This window comes from Pteronotus mesoamericanus, unplaced genomic scaffold, assembly GCF_021234165.1.
Source record: "Pteronotus mesoamericanus isolate MK-2021 breed Mesoamerican mustached bat unplaced genomic scaffold, CSHL_Meso_final scaffold_85, whole genome shotgun sequence".
NCBI lineage: Eukaryota > Metazoa > Chordata > Mammalia > Chiroptera > Mormoopidae > Pteronotus > Pteronotus mesoamericanus.
The window spans coordinates 61186443-61207665 of NW_026555329.1; the positions used below are offsets into that span (position 1 = coordinate 61186443).

Consider the following 21223-nt stretch of genomic DNA (forward strand, 5'->3'; position numbering starts at 1 on the left):
TGCATGTATTTATTGAAAAAAATCCGTAAGAGGACCCAAGCAGTTCAAATGGTGTTGTTCAAGGGTCAACTGTAAGTAGTTTTTATACAAAAGCAAATAAAAATATTTTTATGCTGTTTTAACTTATATAAAACTTTTTAATCTATTTTACAATGGATGTTCTAAATGTTAAGAGCTGGGTAAAGTTAACTTTAACAGCTTAAATTATCCAAGCTATTGAATTCTTTTCTAGGAAATAATAAAGTTCTTGTAAGTACAATTCGTAACTCACTAAAGAACATAACTCAGCCATCCGTCCTCGCAGAAAGTTCAAGGATGAAGAGGACAGAAACAAAATGTAAGTGGTTTGTAGAGTAACAAAGTTTAACTCATATTTTAGTCACCCTGTTTCCCCTTCTTCCTCTACCCCAAAATCAGGTATGGATAAATTGTTACACATCAGCCATGCAGTTACAAAGCCCTGGCATTGGCTATTTAGTGTCATTACCTATAGATTACTTGAGTACCCCTAAAACATTTTTTAAATCTATGTAAAAATCCAGATTAAAGACATGTATAGAAAAATCACTATTCGCTGGGATATTATAGAGTTTTTTCTAAATGTTTCATTTTATATATGAAAACTAAGGACAAGAAGCATCAGGTGACCTGTCTAACGTTACACAATTAATGACAAGGACAAAGGTGAACTCTTATCTTGGTTCCTGGACCACTAATCTTTCTATTAACTCTTGCACCTTCTACACAAACTTCAAATCATAAAGTGATTAATAATGCTAACACTACAAATACCTATTTCTTTATCATTTTATCAGTTCTCTCAGTATGTAGTCCAATAGTTCATCATTCAAGAACCTTCAAAATTTAGAAAAAAGGTTTTCTTATAATTCAAGAGGTAAGATCCTTGGTTACTTTAGCTGACAATAGTCATTTACTTTAGAGTTTGGAGGTGTCAGAAAATAAGTTTAAAATGGTGTTCTAAAGCCTAATTAAATATTTGTTTCAAAAGTGACACAGTAAAAAAAGTGATAAATGGTATAAGGCAGAGTTACTTTTTAATAAGTTTATAGAAGATCTCGCCACAGAGATACTCTTCAATCATTTCTAATACAGTTTAATTTAATTATTACACTTATGAAATTACACTCATCCTAAGAACATGTACTAAGTAAATACATAATGGAAGGGGCTATTTCCCTTCCTTTTTATTGAAGGAAAAAAAAAAACAGTCTAATGACAAATTACCTTATGATTAAGGACAGTTGTCACAGAAATGTTTTTTTAAGTATTTTCAAAAAACAGCATTTCTAGTTAGTTTTAAAATTAAAAAACTAAAGTCTTCCCCCTGACTAATAGAAAGCAGGAACCCTCACCAAGGTAACATAGTTGAGATACCACTGGCCCAGAGGCCTCTGATGCCAAGCACCCATGAAATTGAGAACAAATCAAGCATCTAAGCTAAAGGGTGAGGGTTGACCAATAAAGAATGAAAAAAGATGTACAGATTATGAGTTACTGAGGAAGACCCCAAAGTGCACTTAAGGAATATATGTTACTTCTACATAAAATGTCTTTTTAATAGTTACAATTTGAAAATGTCTGCTACACTGATAACTTAAATGAGAATCTGAGACTAAGCAGGAACACTGCAAGGTAATTAAGGTGTCCACTGCCACCTAGTGGTATTGTACCAAATACAGAAAAGTAACATGCTGCCTCCAAAACAGGGGTCTCCGTGCGCACTAGGAGAACAAGACGACCAACTCCACCACAAGAAAAAATTTAAAGTTCCTATTAATAATTATTTCACTATTTATTGCAACTTAATATGTCAATCCCATATTACATATATTTTCTAGATAAATAAGTATACAAATATTGGCAATATGTGCTGTGTATTTTGCCTTTTAAAGATTCTATTTTTTAAAACTCTATTTAATGAAAAAATGTTTGGAACAACTGCACTAAAGAGTCAGAATTACAGATCTAAAGATTTAAAACTAAGCTCAATCTCAGAAGAAGCTATATTAATTATGAGTATCTCAGTAGAGATAATAAAATTTTGAGATACCACTGTCACATAAAAAAGAATATCTAAATTCTATCTATTCATGGATTAGGTACTTCTTCATAAATACATTTTGTAAGTATTGAAAAGATTAAATTGCTCATAAAACAAAGTATTTCCATCCTTTAATAGTATTATTTGTACAACATCTACCCTTTGAAATCTCAGGTTACTTTTTCCATAAAGGACACCACTAGGAAGTCTTCCCCACTGGTACTCGATATATCCTCACAGAATGCAAAATAATTTAATGAACTCAAAAACAGATTAAAATATTGAGCACAAATGAAGGAAAAAGAATTACAACACTGCTTTAAAGGTTCACAGATGAAATGACTCAGCTGCTTCTGTTTCCTTTGCTTCTGCCACATACTAGCTGCATAAACTGAGGCATGGTACCTACCCTCTCTCCCTAGGTCTGTTTCTCCTTCAAAATATTGACATAGCAGTGATTAAGGAAGGGACTAGACTCGAGTTAGAGCTCTTGAGACTGAATCCTCTCCACTACTTACTAGTTAGGTGACCTTGAACAAGTTACCTGTGTTCCAGCTTGCTCATCTATAAAATGCTGATAATAGGAGCTATTTCATAAGGTTGTTGGAGAGTGCCTGGCAATTAGTCAATGATCATTAAATAGTAGCTGCTATTATTATTGTTATTGTCTTTACCATGATAACTAATATTTATTAAGCACTATGCACTTTAAGTTCTTCATTTAATTTCCACAGCAGCCCTAAAAACTTAGCATTAAATTTTCCATTTAAAATAGGAAGTCAAAGTACATAATACTTGACGCATGGTAAGTACTACTGAAGGTAGTCAGGCATTTAAAAATAAAACTGGTTAGGCAAATAATCCAAAATTTAATACAACAATATTTTGTTCATGTTTTTATATTTGAAAAGAAATTAAAGGACAAATAAGCAGGCAACGTAACTGTTTAAAAGAAAAAAACCCCAGCAATCACTAATAGTTGTCATATATTAAGAACTGTTATTATTTTAAATGTTTCCCCAAATAATTATTCTAAATTCTGAGGAGAGGATTTGAGGTGCTTTTAAAACGCAGCAGCTATATTCCCCATTATAATTAAGGCTCCTGGGGTAATAGTTATTTACCTTTAGAAGGTCAAGGATCCCATTTAAATGTGATCAAAGTCATGGATTCTATCCCCAGAGAAAAAAAATCATATCCATTTACAAAATTTAGCACATAATTTCAGGGAGGATTTATGGAGTCCAGATGATAATCTTGGCTCCAGAGGTCTGAGGCTTTGTCATTTATATCTTGATAATATTTTCTATATACAATGTTTTCTTAAATAAATGAATCCATAATACTTCAAGTGTTCATTACTGAATTATGGAGGGTTATGGGCAGCTATTATTCTAATCCATACCATCATAATAGTACTCATTCTGAAAGGGGCTAGTTTCATATTACTAGTATGAAATAATATTTTGCAATACAACAAAAAGATAAAATCAAAAGTAAGAAATGAACAAATATGCTAGGCAAAATTTAGTTCCTTTAAGGAATATAGTAAAACTATATTATATAGTTTCTAAACTTAATTGTAAATACAGAATTAAGATATAGTAATGATCTTCACTCTATGTAGTATTTTTTCATCCTAGAAAAAAGACAAATGGTACATTTTCTAAGCTTCATCTATCATCTGTTATTTTAAAATGAGAACATAATAAGACTGTATTCTCATTTCTGATATCTGATCATAATAAGATCATCTCATCTCATCTCTAATATCTGATCATAAGATATTAAATATCAAATACTAATGTATGATAGATGTTTCTACAAGGATTAACCTATAAGATCTTTTGATGAATAATTATCAAAGAGCTTACCGTTTGGGGGTTCTCGTCTTTTCTCTGTTAGAAAATAAATGAAAAGAATATTAGATATATGTAACACAAATATCAACATAAAAAATTAATTTACCTAAACACCTGTCTTATCCCTAAGTTGATGTACAGGTGGTTCAAGAAGGCTTCTCGAAGAAACTGACATTTGAACAGACATCTGAATAAAGTGAGAGAGGGAACAACATATTCAAAGGCCTCAAAGAGGAAACAGCATAAAGGAACATCATGAAAACTGGACTAAAGTAAGAGAAAGGAGGAGTGGAAGGAGATAAGTTAAAAGGAAAGCCAGGGACTGGATAATGTAGGGTCCCAAAGGCCATGGTTAAGGAATAGCTTAGGTTGCATCCTACATATAATAGAAAGCTCTTACAGGGTCTTGAAAAGGGCAAGTAACATGATATAATCTATGTGTTTTAAAAGTTTACTCTGGTACATGTGAAAAAAAAGACAGTAGAAGGCACAGACTGGCAGCAGGGAAACTAGTCAGGGAGTTGAATAGTCCAGATGACAGATGATGGTGGCTTTAATTATTGTGATAGCAGCAGGTGGTGAGATAGAGATCTAGGACCTGTTTCTGAAGGTAGAGCCAATGTGACTGACGACAGGATTTATGAGAGGCCATTGTGAGCCAGTGATGAGGTGGAGCCAATGCTAAGAGGAGGAAGACTAGGCAAGAAAAAAAAAAGGGCTGACTGGGACTGGGGAACATGGATTAAGTGTTCTGCTCACATATGCTAAGTCTGAAGGGTACTCATCACCCAACTAATGTCAACCAATCTGAAGGTTGGGGAGAGGTCAGTAGTGTATATGAAACTTTGGGAGTCATCAGCATAGAGACAGTATTCAAAGCTACAGGACAGAATGAAAGCACAACGGCAATGAGAATACCCAGAGATGTCTGAGCACTGGGGCAAACTGAAAAAACACCGAAAAAGCTATAGCCAATTAGGTAGGAGTAAATAAAAAGTCTTATTGACTCTTTCCATTCATACTCTCACATACCAGGTTTGACACAATTTTGGCTTTACAAAGTTCAAAAGTAGCTGAAGAATTTTAAATCTAATTTCCACAGATTTTCTAATACAGAATTCTCCAGAATTATAAAATACACATAAATTATAAAATAAAATAGATTATAAACTTTCATAAACTAAAATTAAGAGGGTAATAAATAGTAATGGAAAATTACAATAAAAAAAGCCAAAAAAACCCCACATAAAACCCCCTGGCAATGCTAAATATAAATATATTACTCCATCTGGTGATGTGATGAAGTAACTTTCTGAAACAGGTGAGGTAATTACATTCTATCAATGTCAATCTACAATTTCTAAGATGATGTTACCCCTGCGTCCAGAGAGGAAATATTTCTTACATTGAAGACGACCGAGATATGAAAATACATTGAGATGAATATAAAGTTGAGAGTCTAAGTTCTAAAATGCAATTACTGAGATACATGACACTATCCTGGCTTGAGAGGCATTCATGTAAAAAAAGAGGAGGGTATGGCTGAACAAAGAATGGGAGCTAGAAAAATGAGCAGAACAGTGCTTAATTAAATCAAGGGACATTTTAGTATGGTGGTACTAGCCAGACTACTTTTGGAGTATGATGTTCAAATCTGGACATAACTGTTGAAGCTGGACCATTCAAAACAGGACCATTGGAAGAAGACACAGATATCTATAGTAAATTCAGAGCACAGTGCACTCAGGATAATGGGTCCATAAACTTCAGGAGAAAAATAAGAAAATGGAACTGGTTAGGTTCAGGAAGTACATAATAGATGGAATAAATGGCTACCAATATTAAATGTCTACTGGGAGATAAATAAAATATACTAATTCTCTGTTGCTCCATAAGTTGAACCCCATAAATGTAAGTCAAAGAATAGTGAGGCTGGAGTTTGAGGTAGCAGGAAGAGCTACCCAATGATCAATCAGCTGCCTCCCTAATGCTGTGATCTTTCTGCTTCTGAAATACTATGTTTAAAAGCTTAGGAACTATATAGAGCAGAATTCTTGTACCGGGTAAGACTAAGTGACTTCCCAATTTTGAAGTCACTATTATATTTTTTTAACAAGTATTTGTTTACCCTGACTAGTGTGGTTCAGTGGATTGAGTGTTGGCCTGCAAACCAAAGGGCTGCCAGTTCGATTCCCATTCAGGGCACATGCCTGGGTTACAGGCCAAGTACCCAGTGGGGTACGTGTGTGAGGCAACCACACTGATGTTTCTCTCCCTCCTTTTCTCCCTCCCTTCCCCTCTGTCTAAAAATAAATAAATAAAATCTTTTTAAAAAAAGTGCTTTTTTTACTTTTATATATTGAAAATGTCACATACAAGGGTGGACAAAAGTAGGTTTACACAGTTACTTTTAAGGAAGATAATACAAAAATTAATAAATATTGGGTTGGCCTGAATGTTCATTTTGCTTTTTCCATACGATGGCTCTCACAGTGCTTAGTCATCTTCAACTTCATTCGAAACAACTGTTAGATTGTATTACAACAGCTGTTGTATCAGTGTACAGTTAAAAAAATAAAAATTGATGAATTTTTGTGCAGCCATTTTAGTTTTGAAAATGGAAGAAAACATGCAACATTTTTGGTGTATTATACTTTATTATTTCAAGAAAAGTAAAAATGCAACCGAAATGCAAAAAGAGATTTGTGCAGTATAAGGAGAATGTGCTATGACTGATCGAACATACCAAAAGTGGTTTGCGAAGTTTCTTGGTACTACTGACATTCTGGCCAACTAGTTCTTCTCCGCAGGGCATTCTTATGCACTGGAAGATGTTTAGCAGGACCCCTGGCCTCTACCCACTAGAAGCCAATAGTTGGAGATAGCTGACATAATTAAAATATCCAAATCAATAAAATCACTAGTGAAAATGAAACATGTGTCTTTTACTTTACAGAAAAAGGCAAACGGACTTTTTGGCCAACCCCATATTACCAGAATAAACTCATTTGTGTACTCATTAATTGTAAACTTACTTTTGCCCACCCCTGTATTTTGACTAAAAGGAACCTCAGGGAGTCCCTGGACTATCACCATAACATAGGCACTGAACCAGAGGTAATCCCATAGCATTAAATCCTTTCCTAATATGGAATTAAGTGGCAAATGTCTTAGCCCCAAAAGAAGTGACAAAAATAGTAGGTCTCTAATAATTCTCTTATTCCCTCAGTACAAGTGGGATATAATAAGTGAGGCAAAATTTTATTTTCATTTTCACCTCATCTCTCACTTGCAAAATCATTAAAAGAACAATATAGATGTATAAACTGGAATATGTTTTCACATTCCTGTTTTCTGGATCCAATTTCTTCCATTTTTATGGCTTATTTCCTCTAGTTGGTAAAGCACAATCTTGAATACAGTGATCTTCAAACTGGGGTAACATGTACCCCTGGATGTATAGAAATACTTTTCAAGGAGTATAAAAGAATGGCTAGTTTTGTAGAGGATCTATTTACTCACAAACTCCTATTTGTTATTTCTCCTACAACTGATGTGCTTATGATGATTCTGGGGACTTCCAGTCAGATGGCGGCACAAGCAAAACACAGCTTGCCTCCTTCCACAACCACATCAAAATTACAATTAAACTGTCACTCATAACTGTCAGAAGCTGAGTTGAATGGAAGTCTGACAACCTCAGAATTAAAGAAACCACATCCATCCAGACTGGCAGGAGGTGGTCCGATACCCACATGTGGTGGATAAAAATCCTGGAGGGGTATCTTTAGGAGTGGAATACCAGCTTCACACAAGGCCCCCCCAGCCCAAAGTTCTAGTGCCAGGAAGATAAGTCCCCATAACTTCTGGCTTCAAAAACCAGCAAGGATTGAGTCGATGGAAGAAATTTCTGGAGTCCTAAGCAGTTCCCCTTAACGAAACCATACACAGACTTACCCAAACTCACTCCCTCTGAGCTCTAGCACTGGGGTAGCAGCTTGACAGGAATCAGTGGCACACAGGAAAGAACTGAAGTGTCTGGCATCAAGGTGAGAACTGGGGGACAGCTTTCTCCCAAACAGAAAGGCAGGCAGAGGCCACTGTCCCTTTTCTGAGCCCTCCCTCAATAGAGCCAGAGCTGGCAAATGGGTGCCATGTGTGAATGTCCATCCACCTGGCTAATACTATTTGCCATATTAGATCCCCTGTGGCTCCATCCCACCCAACTTACAGCTGTTAAGAGTGGCTTTTCCATATGAATAGCTGATCTTGGCTTACACTTCACAATTTCCTAAATCCTTTTAAAAAAGCAACAGCTGGCCTCAGTGAGCCCCCAAGTGCCCATACCTCTTGCTAAGTTGCCCCAGGTACAGCACTATCAGCAGCCATCTCAGATTGCTTTATAGCCGGGGCAGCGTGGTCACGGGCAAAACAAAGGTGGGGGCTGACCTTGGCCTGCACCACCAAGGAAACCCCAGCACCTGCGCACCCAGTGGACGGCTACAGAGCACGCCAGAGCACAACCACCCCCTGCCCCGCACAGCTCATCTCCACAGGGAGTGGAAGTTGGTGGACAGTGGTCACTGTCAGTCCTTGCATCTGACTGGCCTGGTTAAGTCCCTCCCATTGATCTGCCAGCAGCAATCAAGGTTCAACCATAAGAGGAGGGTGTATTCAAACCCACACGAAGGATGCACCTTGAGTACCCAGCTTGGGTGATAGGGGAGGTTTTGCCCCTGGACCCTATAGGACACATACTACATTAGGCCACACTACCAAGAAACAGAGTCAAAGCAGCTCTTCCTAATACTTAGAAATAAACACAGGGAGGCTGCCAAAATGAGGAGACCAAAAAAATGGCTCAAATGAAAGAACTGATGAAAACTCCAGAAAAAGAACTAAACGAAATAGAGATAAGAAATCTATCAGATGCAAAGTTCAAAACAGTGGTTATAACGATGTTTAAGGAACTAAGTGAGGACCTCAACAGCATAAAAAAGATCCAGTCAGAAATAAAGGATATGCTTACTGAAATAAAGAATAATTTACAGGGAAACAACAGTAGAGTGGATGAAGCTGAGAATCAAAGCAATGATTTGTAACATTAGGAAGCAAAAAATAACCAATCAGACAAACAAGTAGAAAAATAGAATCCAAAAAAAGAATGAGGATAGTGTAAGCAGCCTCTGGGACAACCTGAAGTGTTCCAACATTCGCATCCAAGGGATGCCAGGAAGAGAAGAGAAAGAGCAAGAAATGGGAAATTTATTTTAAAAAATAATGAAAGAAAACTTCCCTAATTTGGTGAAGGAAACAGACATGCAAGTAAAGGAAGCACAGAGAGTACCAAATAAGGTGGATGCAATGAGGCTCACTCAAAGGCACATCATAATTAAAATGCCAAAGGTAAAAAATAAAGAGAGAATCTTAAAAGCAACAAGAGAAGTTACTACCTACAGGAGGGTTCCCATAAGACTGTCACTGATTTCTTGAAAGAAACTTTCCAGGCTGGAAGGGAATGGCAAGAAATATTCAAAGTGATGAAACGCAGGAACCTACAGCCAAGACTGCTCTACCCAGCAAAGCGATAATTTAGAACTGAAAGGCAGATACAGAGCTTCCAAGACTAGAAAACAACTAAAGGAGTTCATCATCACCAAATCATTATTATATCAAGTGTTAAAGGGACTTATTTAAGAAAAAGATCAAAACTGTGAACAATAAAATGGCAATAAATACATGCCTATCAACAATTGAATCTAAAAAACAAATTAAGCAAACAAGAAGAGAGACAGCATCATAGATAATAGCACTTTTTGCCAGATGGGAGGAGAGTGTAGGGGAATGGGTATAGAGCTGAGGGATTAAGAAGTACAAATGGGTACTTAAACAGAGTAGCCACAGGGATGTAAAGTACAGCACAGGAAATGGAGTAGCCAAAGAACTTACATGCATCACCTATGGACATGAACAATGGTGTAGGCATTGCCTGAGGGAGTGGGGGGTGCTGGGCGGAGGGTGGCAAAGAGGGAAAAATTGGGACAATTCTAATAGCATAATCAACAAAATATAATTAAAAAAAAGATGATTCTGGAGAGGTTCACATTTCTTAATCACTCTTCTACTTTACAATAGAAAGGCCTGACACACTGTTGTCAAATGGTTCCATACCAATAAATTGAAAGCTCTGTACTATAATGCGTCATTTTCTAATTTTTTATATGTAGTAGCAGAGTCTTATGCATTAAATATGATCCCCATTGTTTCCTAATTTATAATTATAGGGACAAAGAGAGACAAGGCAATGTTTACAAATCTTTTTTGCAACTTTATTTATTTGCTCCAAGGTTTGCCTAAAGTATCTGCTTACAAAGTACAAAATATTTTTTAAAAATGTAAGTTACAAATAATACCATAAAAGTGCAAATTTATAAGTCAGTATGTACGGAATTCTAAAAAAGGTTATTTGAGTGAGTTCCTCAATAAATCTGAAAAATATTAATTCTTAATAAAAATATTCCTTTGAAGGTAAGGATTAGCAACTTCTTTTTTTGGTAAATGGCCAGACAGTGAATATATTGGGTTTTTTGTGCCATTTAGTTTTTGTCATAACTATCCAATTTCACTGTGACAAAAAGCAGTCATAGACAATATATATCCCAATAAGTATAGTTATGTTACAAAAAAACCCCTTTACTTACAAAAATAGGCAGTGGACCAGATTTGTCCTGCAAGCCCTAGTTTGCCAGCTCCTGTTTCAAGGAAATTAAAAAATAAATGTTTACCAGATTTCCTTTGTCGCCGACTCAACAAGTCCGTAACTGCTTTTCGGAATTTTTTTGCTTCTTCTTCATTGGCAAAATTAAGAGCAACTTGACAAGTCTAAAATATTTTCATAAAAAAAAAAAAAAAAACCAACAAAAAAACATGAATTTAGTTCTATAAAACCAAAAAGTTGATATTCAACAGAGGTACATATCTGAAGAAGGAAAGCCTGATTTTTTTTAGCAGATACCTCATTTTACGACCTGAATAACTTAGTAAGACAAAAAATAAAAAGGTAAAATAAAAGATTACTATTAGAAAGTTGTCTATCACGGCAGATACTCAAATATTAAATTGAGTGCCTTCAACAACAACAAAATAGCAAACTGAATTTGATCCTTCAGTAGAGCTCTGTACATAATTCAGATTAGAAAAGACAAACACTAGAAAAGTTAGTAAAATGCAGGTCAACTCAATCTTTACTGGTTTATGTTTTTATTTTACAGCTTAATTATATACATTATTTAACTTATACCCTTAATTCAGGTTAATTATTAAAAATATGGAAACATACTGATATTTATTATGGAAATTAATGCATACTTTTATATATGTATATATTATATTCTATCGAGAGAAATATGAAAAATCATACAGAGAATAAAATACTGTCAGAAAAGATATATCATTTGATCTAAATCTTCTTTTTCTCATTGTAGAAAATTTACAAAATATAAATAGAAAAACAAAAAATAATTAAACTCATTTATAATCCATTTACTCAGATAATCCCTGTGAATAATATGGTATAAAAATCCCTCTAATATTCTCCTCAAGTATATGCAATAAATTTTAAAAATTGTTTTCTCCCCCATTTGCTGTATTTTAGCACTCTTCTAGATCATGACCTATTCTTTCAGAAAATAATTCGGATGGTAATAAAACATTTAATATTTAAAAATTACCATGGATTAGTAAACAATTAAAACCTTATTTTTATACATAAGAAAACTAAGCCCACAGAGGTTAATCTATTTGCCCAAAGTCACACTGAGAAATTAAACTACCCAAAGACAGAGAAATAATATTAAGAAAAAAATCAACCTCTTTTCTACATAGCAAATTACATTTACAGTCCTTTTTAAAAATTTTCTTTTTGACCTTAAAATCATAGCCATTTCTTCTGATTTAGCTATAATATCTAGGAAGTTTTTAAAAGTAAAATAATTTTTTATACAATGTTTACACAAAAAGCTCATAAATGCTTTCCACAGGCAAATATTAAAGCAATTACATTGAACAGGGCAATAAAGAAAAATACAACTTACATCTCCAGCAAAGGTATGAAAATATCCTCTAGGACTATTATATACAAAGTTATTGTATAGTTCCTGTTCCCACAATAATTTCCCATCCTAGAGAAAAGTAAAAGTAAAAGAGTTACCAAAAAGATAATCTCTAGGAATGAAACAAAGCAGATGACTAGTATTAAGAGACTTATTTATATCAACAATAGCTTTTACATACACGCATAAAACATACATAATAAATAACACATCATATAATTTAATCAGTAACTTCTTAGTAACAAAACAGTAAACAATGGATAATGTTTCTTTCATAAAAACTACATATAAGGTGTGTTTAAATCATTATGCTAAGATATAATGTTATAAGCCAAGCATCCCCAAATATATTTATACTTTTTCAATTACATAACTAACAATTACTAGAACAGTGTTAGAAAGGACACTTTTGTACATGCGCTGGTACCAATGTACAGTTTCAACAATATTTATAGACTGTGCTTTCAGATATTACATGAAGACTTCATGCTCTTTTTCTCAATTCTGCAGATGCTGGAGTGTCAAATATACCTTTTCTGTACTGCTGCTCATTAACAGTCTTTGAATTCCCAAATTTTGCAGAGTGGCCTCCCAATTAAACACTGGTATAAGTAGTATCAATCACATGCAGAAAGAAACCAATGATTAGAATGCACATGGTTAAAGTATGGTTAAGAGAGCCACAGGTAACTGTCATATTTACAGCCCTAGTATAAGAAATATAATTAACCTTAATACCAAAGATGGCTAATTGCAAGTATTCAGCAATGATGTTATCTACAATTGAAAATAAGTGGTTAGAGATATATAATCACTGCCCAATTTGAAAATGCAAGGTTATACCTACACCACAATTTTAAAATATTCACAAAACACTGTACATAGATTATGGCCACTATAAGCAAATTCCTTTTTTCTCAGTGGAGTTGTATGTGTGTTCCATTTCTATCCAGTGCTTCTCACTGGTGATGAGAAATACAGGGTGGGGCAAAAGTTGATTTACAGTTGTAAGCAAAACATAGTTTATTCTTGTATTATTTATTATTATTTTCATACAGACAACGGTAAACCTACTTTTGCCCCACCCTGTTTGTCAAAGGACTTAGAGATTTCTTTCAAACTACGCCTGTGTTTCCCCAGTCCCCAGAATCACTGCCATAGTAAGCCACTGTTAGTAACAAGGGTATGCCACATCTCTCAGCTGTCTTAGGGTATGGGGATGTGAATGTTAAGAAGAACTACTTTATAAAGTGCAGTAACTTAAATCTCATTTAATCCTGGGGAAATACTTTGCAACAGGCCCAGATGGTTATCCTGTTTTACAAGGAAATAAGCTGGGGCCCAGAGAAGCAAAAAGTTTGACTACAATCTATCTGACCGTAAGTATCAGGTAGGAGTTCAAAGTAAGTTTCAGTTTTCTGTAATTATAATCCCATTAAACATACTACCACATACAGATACTAGAGAGGCTTACTATGAAACAGGTTTTCAAATATAAGTGGAAACTTCATCTCAGCAAAAGGAGAACTACTTTTATAAAAACTATAAAGGATGAATACCTGACAAAAGGCATCTGAACTAGAACAATGTGGATTTATGATTCAGAGTGAGGGATATGAAGCTATAAAAATCTGAACATACCTATGCTAAGAAAGAACGTAAGGAAAAATGGGTAGCAAAAATACATTATTAACAGAGACTGTATAATGCTTTAAACCTGGGCTGAAGTAAAAGACAGTACATACCAAACTAAAATATATTTTTGTAGTTCCTTAAAAGGACTATATATGCTAGTCTGTAATAGACAGGATGGAATAAAATAGTACCACTGGAAAAGAAGAGAACGTGGGGAAAACCTAAGACCCAACGGCTTAAAATAAATAAAGGCAGTAGAAAGATAAAGTAGGGAACTACTTATGTTCTGGCTTAGGACATGTTCCCATTTGGCTTCAGTGCCCATGCTTCAGTACCAAAACCCAAGCTTCATTCTTGTAATATTAATTAAAGTATAATTTACATATTACATATGGGATAAATATATACTAAATTATAATTGAGGTAGAAAACCTAATCACCTACAGTTTAAAGGGGAAGCAAAACAAAACTCACCTTGATATCATATATTCTTAAAAAATAAGATCTCTGTGGATTGTCCTTAACAAGACAAGCAACACCACTGCACTTCTTTGACCACATACAATTCCGATCTGCTGCATATAACTGTACCACTGCTGAAGACATAGTCTGCAATATATAAAATGTATAGCCATTAGGTTCAAAATAACATTCAACTGACTAAGTCCCTGCTGACATCTTGACTGCCGCCTCATGAGAGCCACCAACCAGAACAACCCAGCTAAACTGCTCCTGAATTCCTGACTCACAGAAAAAAAATCCAAACCGATAATAAAGTCATTATTATTTTAAGTAACTACTTTTGAAGCAATTTCTTATGCAGTAATAAATACACAATAGCTATACTAAAAATAATTATTGAAAGCTAATGCTGATTCTTGAAATGTGCTAAGCACTTTCAAATATAACTTCATTTAATTTTTATTACTATTATGTCCTCATTTTATGGTTGAGAAATTCAGCTTTAAAGAGGATAAATAATTTGCCAATATTGCAAACTTAAGTGGCAAAACTGAAGTTCCAATGCAGATAGTCTGTGAATTCAAATCCTACATTCTTACTCCCTATAATAAACTGTTTTCCAATAAGTGAACATTCAAGCAATTTAGTAGTAGTATTAGTAAAGGCTGATTTCAATATAGCAGTTAACCACTTTAGTATAGGTACTAAGTCAAACTTGAAGGCATGCTATGTGGTTACTAATTATAGCATTGGACACTCTGAACATATCATGCTTAAAGAAAGGTTCTAACATCTTTTTTAAGACAATAAAACAGGGGCAAGAGATTTTAAGTGGTTTGCACATGGCCACACAGCTTGAAAGTTACTGAAGATATGAAAAATGATTTGCTGCTCCAATTTTCAAGGATATATCTAACTAGTATCCTTTTGGATGCATAGGAGAGAAGCTCATTCATTACACGAAATGGATACCCTGCAGGGGTGTCCAACTCATGGCCTGTGGGCCACATGCAACCTAGGATGGCTATGAATGTGGCCCAACACAAAGTCGTAAATTCACTTAAAACATGATGAGATGTTTTTTGTGATTATGTGTCACAGTGCATTTAATCTGTGGCCCAAGACAGCTCCTCTTCTTCCAGTGTGGCCCAGAGATACCAAAAGGTTGGACACCCCTTCTAAAGCATTCAGATTTTCTAGTTCACCATGTTGCCACCTCTATCATGACTATCACAAAATAATGCAAACTTTCATTTAACTCTAAATTATTTTATATTATAATCTAGAATGTAACTATTTGATCTTAAGTTTCTTTTTTTAAAAAATTCATGTATTTTTTCAGAGAGGGGAAGGGAGGGAGAAAGAGAGAAACCTCAATGTGTGGTTGCCTCTTGCATGCCCCCAAGGCGAACCTGGCCCACATCCCAGGCATGTGCCCTGACTGGGAATCAAACTGGCAACCTCTGATTTGCAATCTGGAACTCAATCCACTGAGCCACACCAGCCAGGGCTGATCTTAGTTTCTTTAAGAGTGGTACGCACATATACTGGTACAGAATCTACAAATCCATAAAAATAATGATAGTTTTCTGATTCAATAACTTCATTCCTAAACTAGAAATAATTTAAAATATAACCTAACATGTATTTTAATGTGTAAAAAAGACAAAATATTTACATGAGTATACATTAGTTATGTTTTTTAAACAGAAGGTCATTAAATACCCAAAAATAACATATGATTAAATAGTCATGGTACAACAATCCCATGAATATTGAACATTGTAATAAAAAATAGACTACATTAAGATTTTGAGATAATGTAGTTTTGGGTTACTTAGCTATGCCTAGGGAATCCCCCCTCCCCATTTTGATGAGAGGATTGCAAATAACTATTATATACACAAATCTTTTTTTACTAATAACACACTCAAAAATTAAGATCAGTATACTGTTAGGGATTGAAATTTCATAAAGACCTTCCCAGATATCAGTTTTCCATGTTATGTTTTTAACTTTTGCAGACCAAACTCATCTCTGAATTTCGCAGTCATTAACAGGACACAAAACTGCAGGAAAATGTCCACAAGAGCGATTAAAAAATTGTAAAGATAGCTTAGAAACTAGGACATTGGGTTTAAAAAAGGAGATTGAAGAATGTGGTTATGGCTTTGGTCTGCTCAAAACAAACTGGGCTCTTCCCAATTACACAGTCTCCGCATGGCAGCTCCACAGGCTCTCTAACCCTAAATCCTAGGATTAGAAACTTCAGAAAAATTACCCAATGATGTAAGAGATGAGACTGAAAAATTAAAAAATCAGATGAGAAAATTTGTTTCTTAAAGAAAATTCCTATAAATTACAGCCACATTTGACTACGGTGCTGCCAAAATGCATTCATTTCTATAAAGAAAAACAATTAGGAAACTAGACACCATTAAAGAGATCTAAAAATCCTTCTATTTTCCTTTTTAACCAGAAAACAAGAATAGCTTGCAAAAGAAAAAAAATGTGTTATTAAAAGAGCCTGTACTTCGATGATGGAAATCCCCTTGCCATAAGACCAGATATTAACAATGTAAAACACTGTCTAGATGTTATATGAACTTAAAAAATTCCCAAAACTAAAAAATTCACATTTAAACATTAATATAAATTTAAAACAAATCCTTAAAATATATGCTTAAGAAATAGAGACTCAAGAAACAGTTTTACAATTTTCTACACAATCATAGTGGACATTATAACCTTATTCTAAAACAGTTTATAAAATTTTAATATTAAAGAACTCAACTAATCATAAGCAATTTTCAGTAACTGGATTTTCAAAATTTTGCTATGCCTTCTGTCAGTCTAAGTATGTTGATTTCACTCCTTATCTAAACTGGCAAAGTCTGAAAATTATATACCATAGCACCTTATAAGGACTTTTCTGATTAATTCAAAATAATGATAATGCAAGAACAGCTTACACACATAAAATTTAATATAAAAATGCTAGAAATAAAAACAGTGACTATCCCTTCAACTCTGGATTGACAGTGGCTTAATTAAGTTTTTAAAAGCATTCCTTCCATTCCTTTAAAGTAATTACAGCTAACCAACTCCATTACTTTGTCCTTCATAATCAAGAAGGTATTCTTGAAAAACAGCCTAAGAACAAGCACATTGGAAAGATCTACTTATTAGTTCTACAATGTCAGGCTTAAAATTGGTTAATTAAAAGGAAAAACAGTGCTATATCAAGTTTTGTGGAAGTACAGACTATTTTACACATCCTGTTATCACAGTTGTTATTGCAGTAACACATTCATCTTCAGAACTTTCACTGCCAAGGGCAAATTAAGATGGAGGATGAATTCCGGGATGGGAACCCATCCCACTGTCCTTGGGCAGGGCTTTTACCTCCCCTGGGTTGACTCTGCACCAGCCAAGAAGTATTTCCCTGATGCCCTAAGTTGAAATTACTGTCTGTTTTCCCTTCGTGTTTCTAAAATACCTTTTCATGTGTCTTGTATACAAATCTAGTTACATCACATCATATTCTAAAACAGAATAATTTTCTGTATTAACTTATTACCTATTAAATACACTTTAATTCCCTTAAGCACCTAAAAGTTTTCCAAGCCTATACTTTCATTACACCTTTGTCCCAAGTAAGCAAATATTTGTTAAATTAAAACTGCATTTTCTGATTCTGATTATGATAATAAGAGAATGACTTTGATTTTAGGATACATACCCTGTAGTATTATAAAGGTGCATAATATCAGCAACCTACTCTCAAGAGACTCATAAAAAAGTATGTGTATATATATGGAGAGAGAACCATGGTAAAATGCCATAAACATTTAACAAATCGAGGTTAAGAATGTATAAGAGTTCTTTGTGCATTATTTGCAAACTTTCTGTATGAAATTATTTTGAAATGAACCAATTTTAAAGCACAAATGATTCACTAAAATTAAGACAGTCTCCGTCCACAGCCAACACAGTCTTGGGAAGGCGGCTCTCTCATAGCCACTGTTATCTCCACATATATTAGCCACTGCCACAATGACCCAAAACTAAGAACACTGCCACTTCCTCCCATTCCCTCTCTATGTACACCCACTTGCGTAAAAGGAACTCATCCTGAGTAAGAAATCACAAACATCCACCACTTCTACAGTTAAAATCCCTTTCATATTTTCCAAACAGGGACATTAAATAACAGGTCTAAATAAGATTTCATTAGAGAAATAGAGGTTCTTTATTATAGAATCAGCTAATGAAAGGTCAAAGACTGGAAAATACCAGGATTTGTAGATCCTTGCTTGAAAATCAACTGCCCACAAGTATTAAAATGGCTTAATACTAAGTAACTGTCTGCAAGAATTACTGTTTTAGTAATCCAATAAAAATATACCATTGTTAAGGGAAATAATTTTTTAAGATATAATTTCAATGAATATCCAAAATATCTGAATGTGAAAATAAAAATCAGATGACTTAATATTGGGTTGGCCAAAAAGTCCATTATGTTTTTTCTGTATGATGGTTTTAGTCGTGCTTAATTGTCTTTAACTTCATTCAAAACACTTTTCTTAAATTGTATTGTGACAGCTGTCATATCAGTGTGCAGTTAAAAAAAGAACCAAAATTGGTGAATTTTTGTGCAGCAATTTTAATATTATTGAAAATGGAAGAAAATATGCAACATTTTTGACATATTATGCTTTATTATTTCAAGAAAGGTAAAGATACAACTGAAATGCGAGAAAAGGTTTGTGCAGTGTATGGAGAAGGTGCTGTGACTGACCGAACATGTCAAAAGTGGTTCGCAAAGTTTCCTGGTACAACTGACATTCTGGCCAAATAGTTCTTCGCTGTGGAGCATTCTTATGCAATGGGAGGTGTTTAGCAGCCCCCCTGGCCTCTACCCACTTAGAAGCCAATAGTAGGAGAAAGCTAACATACTCAAAATACCCAAATCAATAAAGTTATTGGTGAAAATGAAAAATGTGTCTTTATTTTATGGAAAAAAACTAAATGAAATTTTTGGCAAACTTAATATATAAAGTGTTTTATGATTATAAGGGCCTAGGTTAATTGCCAAAACACTTCAGCTTGTGTATGTGTTTGTGTGTATATGGTGTATGTCCCCAAATTTCTAAAACCTATTCTGGGAACATCCATCCTAAGTTTTCTCATCTAAACGCTAATCTTGTAATATGTTCTTAGATGATCTAATAAAGTACTCACATGAAATGTCCCATTATTATCCTGAATATGGAATTCTGATATGACATTATAAAAGGAATTATAATAACGGTAAAAAAAAATTGTTGGAATTCTTATAATTACTTTATTATGCAGAGATCTCAAGGAGCAATTTCCTAAACAAAGTCTAACACCTTAGTTACATGTCAACCTAAGGGGGGAAAAAAACCCAAGATAAAACCCAGCAATTTAAAATATAAAAACAAAACTCCTAAGTGGAGAATACTACTGAAAATTATCCAGGAAAAGAAAACACAAACAATTCAGTCTGTAAAGAAGGAATATTTATCACCTGGTAATTTCCACAATGAGAAATAAGCAGAAAAAGCAAGAAAAAGATAAAGGTAGAGATTAAAAGAAGAATACATCAAAAACAGAGGAGGCCACACTAATGGATTATCTTTTTAAAAAGCAAAGCTGGAGGACTGGAAGAGGAAGAGGACAAAAGCCTTAAGTAACAAACAATTCCAACAGTGAAGGGAAATGGAGCTAGATAGAAAACAGCTGCTGTCTTGGAAAACAAGCACAAATAATCTTTTAGGTTTTAGTAGTTATTTAAGAAAACTACTGTGCCAGGCATATTCATTCACCAAACGTTTACTGAGTGACAACTATGCACACAGCATTATAAGAAATGAAAGTGAAGTTGGGTGAAAGAAGTGGAGTTGAACACAAAATCAATTACACACAATCCCGCTGAAACATGTATTATAATGAGCAGGCATTAGTAACTATTACTAATGCTGTAACGGAAAAATAAAGAGTATGCAAGGAAAATGTAAAACCCACCTAGAGTGGGAAGGCTTCCCTAAAGTGACAATGTACCTGAAGGATGAAAAGGGATGCCTGGTGAGCAAAATTGAGGGAAGACAACATTCTAGGTAGGCACATCAATAAACACCCAACCAAGGGGAAATGCTGGGGAGTTTTGGGTGCTGTGTAGGGTGGAGGAGGAGAAAGAGATTAGTGGCATGGAACGAAGTTACAGACTTAAAGTCACATCAAACATGGACCACCTGTGTGGTTTACAGAGATATAAACAACGACCTATAGTTTGGAAACCTTGTTTGGAGATATGGTACAGTGGTATATCATTCCTGTAATGATTCTTAATGCCTCTCAGTAACCAAGTGCTTGTACACTCTCCTCTCCCACTAGCCCTGAGTTTGTTCAGCCAAATTACTTGCTTTAATCAATAGGATCTCAGGAAATCTAAGCAGAAGCTTGCATGTTCTGGCTTGCCCTCTTGGAAGTGCTGCCCTAAAACTTGGCATGAAAGACCACATGGAAAGCAGAGTCACAGTCATCCTACCTATCCTTGCTGAGGCCAGGTCCCTAAAGGCAGCTCATTTACATGCGTGAGCCTAAGTGAAAGAACAGACTAACCACCAAGTCAATCCACGAAATTGTGATTAAAAAAAAATTGATACTCCTTTAAGTCATGAAGTTTTGAGGTGGTTTGTTTGAGGCTATAAATTAACAGACGCACAGGATTGTTAAGTAGACTAAAAAACAATGAGCAATAATATAATAGATGATTCTAGTTCCTTCCTCCATTCTATTCCAATATTCCATTGGACATATGTTTAAAATTACCAGTTAAGTTACCAAAACTTTTAAACTAGAAATCATAAAAGTTTTAGAGTACACTCTCATTACTCTTTTTTGGAACCATTATTTCATATCCAAAAGCCTTGCTAAAAAGTATGTGCTTGGCAACAGGGTAGGCTCACTCACTAAATCACTCACAGCCATACATCAGTCTCATCATATAATGCCTGTGATTTAAATTCATACATTTAGAAAATTGTAAATTACCTGCAAACAAT

The 21223-nt window shown here is 34.6% G+C and overlaps 1 protein-coding gene across 2 annotated transcripts in view; it reads right to left on the reverse strand.

The window, feature by feature from the left end:
• The window catches only part of WASL (WASP like actin nucleation promoting factor), a 71766-nt gene that overhangs the window by 23654 nt on the left and 26889 nt on the right, over window positions 1-21223 (reverse strand). For both annotated transcript variants that reach the window (XM_054564263.1, XM_054564262.1), the window contains exons 2-5: window positions 14145-14279; window positions 12018-12104; window positions 10710-10806; window positions 3937-3960 (exon numbers count right to left, since the gene is read on the reverse strand). In XM_054564263.1, coding sequence (XP_054420238.1) covers window positions 3937-3960; window positions 10710-10806; window positions 12018-12104; window positions 14145-14279 — 343 coding nt within the window. The remainder of the gene's footprint in view (window positions 1-3936; window positions 3961-10709; window positions 10807-12017; window positions 12105-14144; window positions 14280-21223) is intronic.